Here is a 12,539-nt window from a genome sequence, read left to right as displayed (position 1 = left end):
TGGTGGTGATTCTTCTTCCCTCCAATCGAAAATCTCCTGCCCCCTCAAATGCCCTCGTTGACGAGCCATTCTCCGTACAGGTTGAATAGGATCGGTGACATACAACATCCTTGCCGCACTCCTCTGCCTATTTCAACGCTGTTTGTATCTCTCTGGTTTGTTCGAATCTTTACTTTCTGACTCATATACAGATTCTGGATCAGCCTGCGATCCCTCCAATCGACGTTAATAGATTTTAAAAATTTTCATAAGCATACTCCATTGACTCTGTCAAAGGCTTTCTGCCAATCTATAAAACAGAAGCATATGTCCTCGTTAACGTCGGGACATCTGTCCGACATTATTCTCAGTGTTCCAATAGCGTCCCTGGTGCCTCTTCCTTTTCTGAACCAAACTGGTCTTCGCTCATGTGCTGCTCAATCTTATTTTCGAGTCGCCTCGTAAGGATTTTGGCCAGAACCTTTCCGGTGTGCGAAGTTAAACTGATCGTCCTGTGGTCGCTGCATTTATTCGCTTTGGGCTTTTTCTGAAGAGCTATCATCGTGACAATCCAAAAAGTCCTTTGGCCATTCACCGGTTCGATATATTTGATTCAACAATTTGGTCAATTTCCTTAATCCGTTGTTGCGCAGCTCTTTCAGTAGGTCCGCCGGTATGTCGTCATCTCCCGTTGCTTTCTTTCTTCTCATCTCATTTATTGCTCTCTCGACTTCGCTTTTCAATATGCACGGTCCCTTGTCGTCTTCGTCCATTTCTTTCTCTTCTTCGATCTCGATATTTTCAGGACGATTTTCTCTATCGTACAATTTCTCAATGTATTTTTCCCATACGCTGAGAATTTTCTTGTGGTCATTCACTCTATTTCCATTGTCGTCTTCTATTTCGTATGTTTTTCTGCTTTTTGTGTCATTCCAGTTCATTTCCTTTGTAGGCTGAAACATTAAATCATACCTACCATGTTTTTGATGTTCCTTTATCTTGTTGCACGTTTCGTCCATGATTTCACCTTTGCTTTCACTGTTTCTCGCCTTAATTCATTATTCATTTTGATATACATCCTCGGATCTGTATTTTTGTACTTTCTACGGTCATCCATTTTCTTGATTATCTCCTTGGTTATCCATGGCTTTCTAACTACTTTTTCTAGCTTTCCGACGTTGTCTTCTAGCGTTTCCAGAAGTACACTTTTTACCTCATCCCAATCTTTTTCTACTGCCTCTTCCCTACCTTTTATTACGCTGAACTTCGTCTCCATATCTCTCCTCACTACGATTTTATTGTTTCTAAGGTTTTCCAGATTCCATATCTGTCTCTTTTTACCCGTTTTGCGGATGTTCTTCAGCTTTGTCTCTATATCGGCCGTGAGCAGATTATGATCTGAGTCTATATCGGCCCCTGGAAAAGTCTTAACGTCTTTCACGCTATTTCTGAATCTATTCTTGACGATGATATAGTCAATTTGATATCGTTTGCTGTCTCCCGGGCCTTTCCAAGTGTACAGCTTTGTCTTCCGCTTTTTAAACCACGTGTTTGTGATCATCAGATTGTTTCTGCGGCAAAAATCGATCAGCATATTTCCTCTGTCGTTCCTTCTGCTCAATCCGTATTTTCCGACTATCTTTTCCTCTGATCCCTTTCCGACTACTGCATTAAAATCTCCCATAATCACCACGTTGACCTTTCCTTTGCCTTCCTGAGACAGCATCTCGTCTATCTGCTCGTAGATTTGTTCTACCTGCGCCTCATCGTGGCTCGATGTCGGTATGTACACCTGCACCACCATCACGTCTACCGGCTCCGTTTTCATTTTTACACTCATCAAACGATCACTCACGCAGTTCACATTCAGCACACTCCTCACCGACTTGTTTCTCACCATGACTGCCACTCCTCTCTCGGATTTGTCTCCTCCGGAGTGATACATTGTGAAGCCGTCCGATTCGGTTTCATCTTGCCCCTGCCATCTTACCTCGCTCAGTCCCACGACGTCCACTTTGCACTTGTCCATTTCCCTCTTGAGGTTTTCCAGTTTTCCTGCCCTCATCATTGTTCTGACGTTCCATGTTGCTAACCTGAAAGGCAAATCGACCGCAGTTTTGTTGCTACTTTCGATGGCTTCCTCCTCCATAGCCTCCACCCGGAGATCCGAACGGGAGGTCATTAGTCCGGAATATTTTACAGAAGAGGAAGTCGTCATTGGAACCATTTTCTCGTAGAATGCTCTCACGCCTACTCTGGGAAGAATGTAATGTGATAGTATTCCCCTTTTCCTTTCCACATCGCAGCGCCCGGACCAGCTGCACCCGTCATTCGGGTCGCGCTCCGGATTTTTTATCTGGAGCCATCTTGAGCATCATTTGCTCTGTGCCTCCAGTCAATACTGATGTCGCTGCTGCCCGACACCAGCTAACTCGGTTAGCCGATTTCGTTGTTTCCAGCTATTCGTTGCCCACCCCCCACGACGAGGACGTCGAGTCAGTTCGGGGAGTCTATATATAGTCAACTTGTTACACAAACTTGAAGCTGAATAAGCTTTTTTATAATAAAATATATTATTTATTTTTATTTTTATTTTAATTTTACAATTATTTACAATTTATCATAACTCGATGTTTATTAATTTGTGTTTAATAATTTTTTCATGCAGTTTTTGTGTGTTACAAAATAGTAGTACAAATGTTGATTTAACGAGAAATGCCTGATTCAGAAGAATATTTTACCCTGTTTCTTGAAAATAATAAAACAAATTAAATATTTGTACTAAACGTAAGTTTATTGATTAGAAATTATTAACTTCTCTTAGGGCAAGTTATAGTAATCGCAAAAAATCGAAAATGAAAATTTTTATATATCTTTACGTTTCAGAGGTTTCTGAACATTTTGGCATACCTTAAAAAATGGATGTATGTGTGTATGTGTGTATGTGTATATGGGTCGTCGACGATTTCGGGAACACGATTCAACCGATTTCAATTATTCAAAAAACATTCGATTGCTGTTGATAAGGTTGTTGATAAAGCTGATTAGTTTTTGGCACAGGCTGATCTAGACGTTTCGAAGATACGGGGCAGAAAGTGCTACAAATGGTAACTCAGTTTTTAAGAGAACGGAGCGTCCGAGTAATTCAAAAAAACATTTACTGGTATTGGCAAGATGAAGAACATTTTGTGTTTACATATTTTGCGTAATTTTTTTGGGTTCCGTACCCAAGAATTTCAATTTTAAAATTCACGTATATGGTTCAAAAAAATGTCCTCGATATTTTTGACAGTATGGAATAACCGATTTGAATAATTTAAAAAATATTCCATTCGTATTGATTATGAGACGTGCTGATTAGTTTTTGGTAAAGGCGAAGATACGGGAAAAAAAGTGCCAAAAACGGTATCTCAGTTTTTAAGAGAACGGAGCGTCCGATTTTAATAATTCAAAAAAACATTTTACTTGTATTAACAAGATAATGTGCCGGGCATTTAGGTGCATTCTTTTTAGTATTTTAAATACTAAACTCAGCAATATGACTACGTTTACAGACAAGTAATACACATCTTCCAATTCTAAATATATGAAGAAGAACTGATTAAATTTTTGGGAAGGCAGGTCCAGCTGTTATGGACTCTCAATAAAAATAAGTTAAAAAAATATCATTTGGCAGTCAAAAATGTTTATTGGGCATATGTACATCAAATTATCAGATATTTTATAGAGATTTTAATAATGTGTACACATTTTGTGTAATTTTTTTAGGTTCCGTACCAATTTTTTTAAATAAATAAATCTTTGAAGTTATTAAAATAGAAAATATTTTTTAGGCAAGACAGATATTACAGCTGTTCAAAGAATGAGATTATAACGCCAGCGAAAAAGTAAAAATATTCAAGCAATCAATGATTGTTAATTTTAATTACATGCAGTTCTTCAAATACAATTACATGATGAGTGAAGTTGCGGAAACAATATTTGTTTAGGCGTGGTTCAACATAATCTACTGTGTGAACGAATATTATAGAATTCATAAATCAGCATTTACTTCATTTCTCTAATGAAGGTTCGTTTCTAAATGCTAATTACAATGACAAACCGAACATGTCATATTTGAAGTATGGCTTTAATTACATTATTGTTTCTAAATATTTTACATATTTTTAATGCCATTATAAATATATAATTTATAATTTTTATAATGTGTCACACCATTAAATGTGTGCATCACAAGTATTACCATATTAATAATGAAGATTATTCAAAATTATTATATTATGTATTTATTTTTACCTAATTTAAAATTGCTACTTTGTACAGTAGCAAATAAGTATTACTTCAATCGCGTGTGATCCTTACGCGCACTCTTTTTTAAAAAAAAATTTAATATTTATGCTACAAATTATTATTTATAGTATATTTTTTATGATGTTTATGTTTACACATACCTATAGTATGCAATTAATACAACTTTGATTAATCGATATTATATTGCGTTCTATAATTTTTGAAAGTAATAAAATAAATTTTTGTTAAATATTGTTCATAATATTCATTCCGTACAGCGCATTAGTTCAACGCATTCATAATAGCCCAGTCATTTGGTGCAAAAAAGCTGTTACCCTAAAAGTTTTGCTAAAGTTTTGAAAATTGGTGGTTTTATAGATTTTGATGTGATCTTTACGAAATTCAACTTGCGACTCGAATTTTTGCTGTTGCCGTCGTCAATTGGAAAAATTGCGTCAATAATCAGTTTTTCTACGATATTTCCTTTCCGACTCATGTTACAATAAAATAACTATATACAAATTTAAACTAGACAAAATTTTCTATAATTTGTTCAAGAACGTTTTTTCTGTAAAATCAAATAGCGTACGTGCGCCGCAAAGTTTTTGCTGCTCGCGCCGCCATCGGACATCACGGTATTTGACCGCTCTTTGCACTTGAACGCATTTTCTCTAATAAATAAATAAATAATTTCATTGTTGAATTGAGCTTTTCTGCTTAGGTCTGGCATAGAATTAACATAAACTAGCTGTAAGTGGAATTCTGTCTTAAGGCAATTAAGGCATCGTGCCTTAAGGCAAATTGCTGGAACTTCCCGTACCAAAAATTATTATTTTTTTAAAAACGATTAACATTTTTGAAAAAAAATTATTTTGAAAAAACAAGATCTTTGAGAAACTATAAATTGGACAAAAAATTACTTTTTTTGAAAAAAAAATTATTAAAAAAAAAAAAATTTTTTTTTTTTTTAATTTTTTTTTCTTTATTTTGACATATTGTGGAAGATCTGAACTATAGGGACAAAATATAAAGCGCGTAAGCTCCGCGTTGCTGTCTAACGCATAAGCATTGGTACGGAACCCATAGGAATGTTAACAAAAAGTATACTTATTATTAAAATCTCTATAAAATATCTGATAATTTGATGTGCATATGTCTAATGATCATTTTTGACCGCCAAATGGCTCATTTTTTTACTTTTTCCTCCATATCTCCGAAACCGCTAGACCTACCTTCATAAAAATTTTATCGATTCTTCATCTTGTCAATACAAGTGAAATGTTTTTTGAATTACTCAAATCGGACGCTCCGTTCTCTTAAAAGCTGAGTTACCGTTTTCGGCACTTTGTGCCCCGTATCTTCGGAACGGCTAGACCTGCCTTTGCCAAAAACTAATCAGCACGTCTCCTTATCAATACGAATCGAATGTTTTTTGAATTATTCAAATCGGTTGATCCGTGTTCCCGAAATCGTCGACGAAAATTTGTATCCGCACATACATACACACACGTACATACATACACACACACGCACACACACATACATCCATTTTTTCTAAGGTATGCCAAAATGTTCAGAAACCTATGAAACGTAAAGATATATAAAAATTTTCATTTTTGATTTTTTTGCGATTACTATAACTTGCCCTACGGGAAGTTAATTATTTATTTTTGTTTTTTGTTTTATATCATACCATTTCATGCATATGTTAATTTTTTGTAAGAATAGCTTTATACTAAATTAAACTAGATTTTTTTATAATTCCCTTAATTAACTTTTTACTTCCAGTTTGATGTTCTCGGTGGGTCATACATTACATACACATACATATTAGGCTAATCGTTTTCAGGGAAGACCGAAATGTCAGAGGTTGCACTTTCTTCCATATTATCCGCGATGGGATTATCATCATTGCACAGTCGTTCGAAAAGGCTATCTGCGTCTTCCTCTCCATCACTATTTTGTGATGGAATTTGAGCATTACTAGAGGTTCCACTACTATTCGTACCGTTAATAGAGCACTTCAATCCTACTATTCTGCATCCACAGGCTTTCTGACATCCCTTTGCAAATGCAGGAAATCAGTTTTAACAAAGTGTCAATATGCGGAGCGATTCCGGCGATCAACAAAAACTGCAAAAACAATGATTCCGGTGTGCCACAAAATAAATTTCTGGCCAACGATTTAAACAAGAAACGTCTCATTGAAATATTAAAATTAAAATTAGAAACTGCAAACTTTATGATCAAACAAGCCACAGAGGATGCCGTTACGTTAATAATTAATGCTTCAATTAACATTTCCACTATGCTTGATTCTGTGATAGTTATTATATATATATATATATATATATATATATATATATATATACGATTATGTTGATCTTCTTATCCTCTTGACGGCTCTACCGTTCAAATATATATTTACTAAAACCGGGAAAAGGAAAAATTTTGCAACAATTATATTCTGCAAGTAGCCTAATAGATAAAACAGCCGCAGATCATATATTGTTTTTGCACGCCTTTAGTGGCTGCGATACAACTTCAGCAGTTTTTGATCAAGGTAAAATCAAATATATAAATACACTATGAAATAATCAAAGTCTAAATGATGTCATCCATATATTTAAAAATCCAAATGCTGATCCAGAGATCATTGCCACAGTTTGTAGAAAGCTTCCTTCTTAAATTGTACGGTTGTAGTGATGAGAATACCATAAAAATACATCTTTAAACGTCTTCAGATATGCGTGCTTTACAAAATCGACATACAAAATTAAATTTAATATGCCATCATTACTACCAACGGAGGCAGCAGCACGACAACACTTATTCCGAACATATCTCCAAGTTCAGCAGTGGTATGGAAATGAGGTAAATGCAGAACAATGGGGATGGAATAGAAGCAAAAATGGCCTGATTCCTCAGACCTCACTTGAGTCCCCAGCTCCGGACACCTTGTTAAAACTGATTTCTTGGCAATCTATACAGGTGCATTACTTCTGTCCTTAATCCTTAGTCACAGGTAGTGTGGTATACCAATCTAATTGTTGCGTTTGCTCCTGGATGTGGCGAAGCATGTATGCAATTAAATATGATACAGCAGAGTCTTGATAATGTCACCGAGGGAATGTGTGAATTACATTGGCGTTCTCAAGTTGAGATAAATATTTAAGAAACGGTTGGTAATTAACAGCCGTTGTGCATTTGCTCTGAAGTGGCCTGTGTGTGCGTTTGAATATGCCTGTGTGGTGTACCTTATCTTATATATAAAAATGGATCGCAAAATGTGTTGGTAAGCGCATAACTCAAACAACGCCTGGACCAATTTGGCCAAATCTTTTTTTAAAATGTTCGTTGAAGTCCAAGGATGGTTCTTACGGCGAGCAAAAATCGAATAATTGCCGGGAAACCCCTAAAAACAGCCCTTTTCTTCTTTAATCGAGTAGGCAACGCAATTTAAAAAAAAAAAACGATGATCCATGTCATAACATTTTGTGTAGTTTTTGATAATCTAATTTTGAATATATTTATATAAACATAGAAATATCTTTCTAGTAATTAACGAGCTATATTGGCAGCCAAAAACATTGATGTAAATGAATTAAATTTCAAAATTCAAGAACAAATTACAGGCGAATCAGTTGATTCGGCAACTAACCAAGACGATCCGCCGGAGTTTTTAAACTCGCTGGATTTGCTAGGATTGTCACCTCACAATCTTCAATTAAAGGTTGGATCTGCAATTATAATGTTGCAAAATATCGACCAACTATATTCAAAGGATAGTATAAAGCAGAAGATGTTCTCGCACCATGCATCCCAATGCGTTTCCAGTGCGTTTATGGTATCATTAAGTGTTTGTGGTATTAATTTAGAAAACCCATGTTTCTCACATGGATGATTGTATGTTGTTTGTTCCCGTATTAGAAAACCATCAGATTTGTTTGTCTATGCGCCAGGTAATCAAACAAAAAACATCGTTTATCACAAAGCACTACAATGAAAATTGAACTGATTTTTGAATTATGATTTACATTATTAAAATTACTTACTATTAAATGCTTATAGTGTTTTATTTAATTATTTTTAATTCACACCGAATTATTACCAGGGTGACGGTTCTGTTCAGGATTATTTTTTGCAAAGAATAGAAAAAAGATAGGCACAAAACACCGCCACATTACAATTTTTTTTGACAGGACGAAGTCTGTCGGGCCGGCTAGTAAAAACATAAAAATGAGTGCGCGTAAGTTACACGAGCGATTGAAGTAAAAACTTTTTTTGCTGTTGTACAAATTTCTTAAGAAGTTGTTGGAGAATTATTTTTTGTTGGGTTTAGTTAATACTCTGAAAAACCAATCAATGTTCAAGATTTTTCCAAATGAAACTTGACATTGCAATCCACCATATCCACCATACATTCCTGACCCTGCACCTTCTAATTAATTGTTGTTTCAATTTTACTAAACTCCTTGAATGGTAAACAATTCAATTACATGAGCGATAGAAGTGAAAACTTCTATGAAAAAAAAAATTGCTGTGCATTATTTTGAAGACAAATAATTATTGTACAAGATGACAAAGTTAAAAATGAGTTCATTCATCACATAAGAATTTTAAATATCGTTTATTGGTAAAACTAGTAATACCGACATTTATTAATGCCAGTCACTGTACTGATATTTTATAACAATAAATTAATTACTGTCATACTTTAAATATGGCATTATTGGTTTGAGAAAACTGAAACGAGAGAAATTCAGTCAGCAAATTGTACAAATTTCTTAAGAAAGCTGCATGAATAGAAGTGCATGAATATGTCGTAGTTGGAGAATTATTCTTTGTTAGGTTTAGTTTATCATATGAAAAACCAATCAATGTTCAAGATTTTTCCCTTGTTGACATTGGAATCCACCATATCCACCATACAGTCCTGACCCTGCACTTGAAGCATTAGTAATACCTATATCTATTATTGCCAGCAACTATACTGATATTTTATAACAATAAATTAATTATTATCATACTTTAAATATTAATTGATTTAAATTAATAATTTAATTTAATTTAAATTAAATATTGATTGATTTGAGAAAACTGAAACGAGAGAAATTCAGTCACCAATTTGTACAAATTTCTTAAGAAAGCTGCATGATTAGAAGTGCCACATGTCATTGTTGGAGAATTATTCTATGTTGGGTTTCATCTGAAAAACCAATCAATGTTCAAGATTTTTCCAAATAAAACTTGACATTGGAATCTCTAGCAAGATATAGTACAATCTCATTGCAGTTATTATTTTAAAGAGATGAAACTATCATTAGAAATATTGAGTAATTGCTAATGAGTAGATTTTATAATTTTCGATGTAGTTTTATAACCTCCTACGAATATGTTTATCGAGAGGATCGCGAGTCAAAGATATCAAGCGACAACATCTTCTCGACCAATCATATCAACTCTTTTCGAATGAACACATCGATAGCCAATGAAAAATTATTTGTGGCGAAACGTTACGGTATTTGTGGCGAAACGCACTTCCGTTGCATTTTAGCTGAGTTACCGACTAGTAGGGCATAAAAAATTTTTACATAAAAAATTTAAATCTATAATATAAAAATGAATTGCAAAATGTGTTGGTAAGCGCATAACTCAACAACGCCTGGATCAATTTCGCCAATTATTTTTTTAAAATGTTCGTTGAAGTTCAAGAATGGTTCTTACGGAGAGAAAAAATCGAATAATTGGCGGGAAAACCCTATAAACAGACCTTTTTTCTTCACATACAAACCTTTTCTAACTAAAACGTAGTAACAATTTGAGCTTTAATTTTTTTATAATGCGTAAATAAATAAGGTGAATTAGAGAATTCAGTCATTGAAGAATGGACTAGCAAATGACGCATAAAAATTAATGATAATAAATCAACTCATGTAATATTCACACTCAACAAATCTTCTTGCCCAGCAGTTCAATTTCGTGATAAGACAATTCCAGTTAAACACTCAACAAAATATCTCGGGATGAGATTAGATAGCAAACTAACCTGGAAGCAACACATACTTTCAAAAATAGCTCTAGTAAAACATAGAGCAAAGGAACTCTACTGGCTCATAGGTAACAAATCCAAATTACCTATTGAAAGCAAGCTACTAATATATAAAACAATAATAAAGCCGACATGGACCTGCGGTGTGGAATTATGGTAATGTGCAAGAAAATCTCACATTGATTCAATTCTACGAGCTCAATCAAAAATTCTGAGGCAGATCGTAAACGCTCCATGGTATGTCAGTAACAAAATTATTTATGACGACTTGAACATACCATTTGTGAAAGATGTAATTACCAGTACCAGTCATCGCCATTTTGAGAAATTGGAATCCCATCCCAATGAAATAGTTAAACATCTTCTTCAAGAACCCCGATCTAGGAGGCTCAAAAGAAAAGTTCCAATTGATTTGAAGATTGATCAATAAAGACCAGGCACAACCCTTGATATTTACCTCAGTCAGATTAGTTGACCATTGAATGGAGTGGCACCTATTGTAATTTTTAAAATTCAGCCAAATTATTTATATGTGTGTGTATGACTGAGTATGAGTATGTTTGCTCTGTGAGTGAGTTCAAACATAAGCACAATAGCTCATAGAATTTTGTAAATTCTGATTGCTGTTAAATAAAATATATATAAAAAAAATAATTAGAGAATTTATAAAGATAAACTGGTGGACAGGTAAATTGGAGGAAATGTAAAAAGGTAGAGAGAACTGGTAGATAGACGAATATGTAGACAAATAAACAGGTTGACAGGTTAATTTAGACAAACTGTTAAACAGGTAAATTATTGAAAATATTTGGTAGACATTTAGAACGGGATGACAGGTCAATTGGAAAGAAGGTAAATTCGTTAACAGGTAAAATGGTGTATTGATAAACAGGTCAAAAGGTAAATAAGTTGACAGTTAAATTGGTAAGCCGGTAAAATGGTAGATTGATTAGTAGACAAACCGATTAGTTGATTTATAAGCAAATTGTTGAATAGGTAAATTGTTGAACAGATAGTATTTTATTGTAACTAAATGTGACAAATACACATCTTTGTTCAAATTTTTAATTTAAACTAAATCACGGCAAAGCGTGAACGGGAACAGCTAGTATAATTCATAAATATATTTCAGGTCGACATATATTCCTTGGGAATTATTTTATTCGAAATGATTTATCCATTTAAATCTATGATGGAAAGAGCAAAGGTGTTGCAAGGATTGCGCTTACCGACTATCTTAATGCCCACTGATGTTCCTGAACGATTTCAGCAGCAAATTCCGCTGATTAAGTATGTATTTCTTATTATATTCTTAAACATTATAACATTGTATAAACGCTTTAACAGATTTATTTATATATATATATATATATATATATATATATATATATATATATGTACTAGCAAACTCGACGAACTCCGTTTCGCCACCAGATGGTTTCGTGAGAAAGATGAAGAATTTTTTTGTTTTATATTTGAAAAGGAAAAACTTGATTTTATTACACAACAGTAATGAATTTATTTCGATTACAAAAATGTATTGTTTTTTAGTTGAACTTACTAACAGATAACTCCTATCCCATAGGATAGAACTAAATTCTAACAGATAACTCCTATCCGTTAAAACTTATAAACTCCGTAACCAGTAACAGAGGAACATACCTTTTGAATAAAATGGACAATTCAACAGCACAAAACGATTTACCTGGCTCAGAAACTCACTCTGGTGTAATTTGTTTGCAATACATTAAAGAATTGTAGGTTCCTTGGAAAAACTTTTTTATAAATCTGAACTCCGACTTGTAAACAATTTTAGTACAGCGACTAGTACTATTTTTACCAAAACAAAAACCCCTTTAATATTGAACAACTTACGAACCTCGTCTATCAAATTAATTGTCTAGATTGTAATTTAATTTACATAGGAGAAACAAGCCAGAACTTAATGAAACGTTTACAACAACATAAAAATAATTTAAAAAATCCGAAGCAATTTAAAACTATGATAACAGAGCATATTTATACTTTAAAACACAATATGGACTTTTCTAACCCGACTGTACTACAATTCGAATAAAATTTATTCAAACGAAGAATTATTGAAGCATCTTTTTTAACTATTTAATTTAAATACTACTGGTTAGGAATTGAGAAATAAAGATACTAATAGAAAATCTTTACAACCAGCTTGAATGGAATACATTTATAAGTAAAATTA

General features: G+C 33.7%; 1 protein-coding gene across 1 annotated transcript in view; it reads left to right on the top strand.

Moving 5' to 3' along the window:
• The window catches only part of LOC113384923 (eIF-2-alpha kinase GCN2), a 635,046-nt gene that overhangs the window by 351,567 nt on the left and 270,940 nt on the right, over positions 1-12,539 (top strand). The window contains exon 18 of the mRNA XM_026622699.1: positions 11,454-11,611. Coding sequence (XP_026478484.1) covers positions 11,454-11,611 — 158 coding nt within the window. The remainder of the gene's footprint in view (positions 1-11,453; positions 11,612-12,539) is intronic.

This window comes from Ctenocephalides felis, unplaced genomic scaffold (genome assembly GCF_003426905.1).
Source record: "Ctenocephalides felis isolate EL2017-DRISC unplaced genomic scaffold, ASM342690v1 CF-g0.4_SCAFFOLD_03571, whole genome shotgun sequence".
NCBI classification, from domain to species: domain Eukaryota; kingdom Metazoa; phylum Arthropoda; class Insecta; order Siphonaptera; family Pulicidae; genus Ctenocephalides; species Ctenocephalides felis.
The sequence above is the reverse complement of the archived record's forward strand: the minus strand, read 5'-3'. Positions and strand labels throughout refer to the sequence as shown.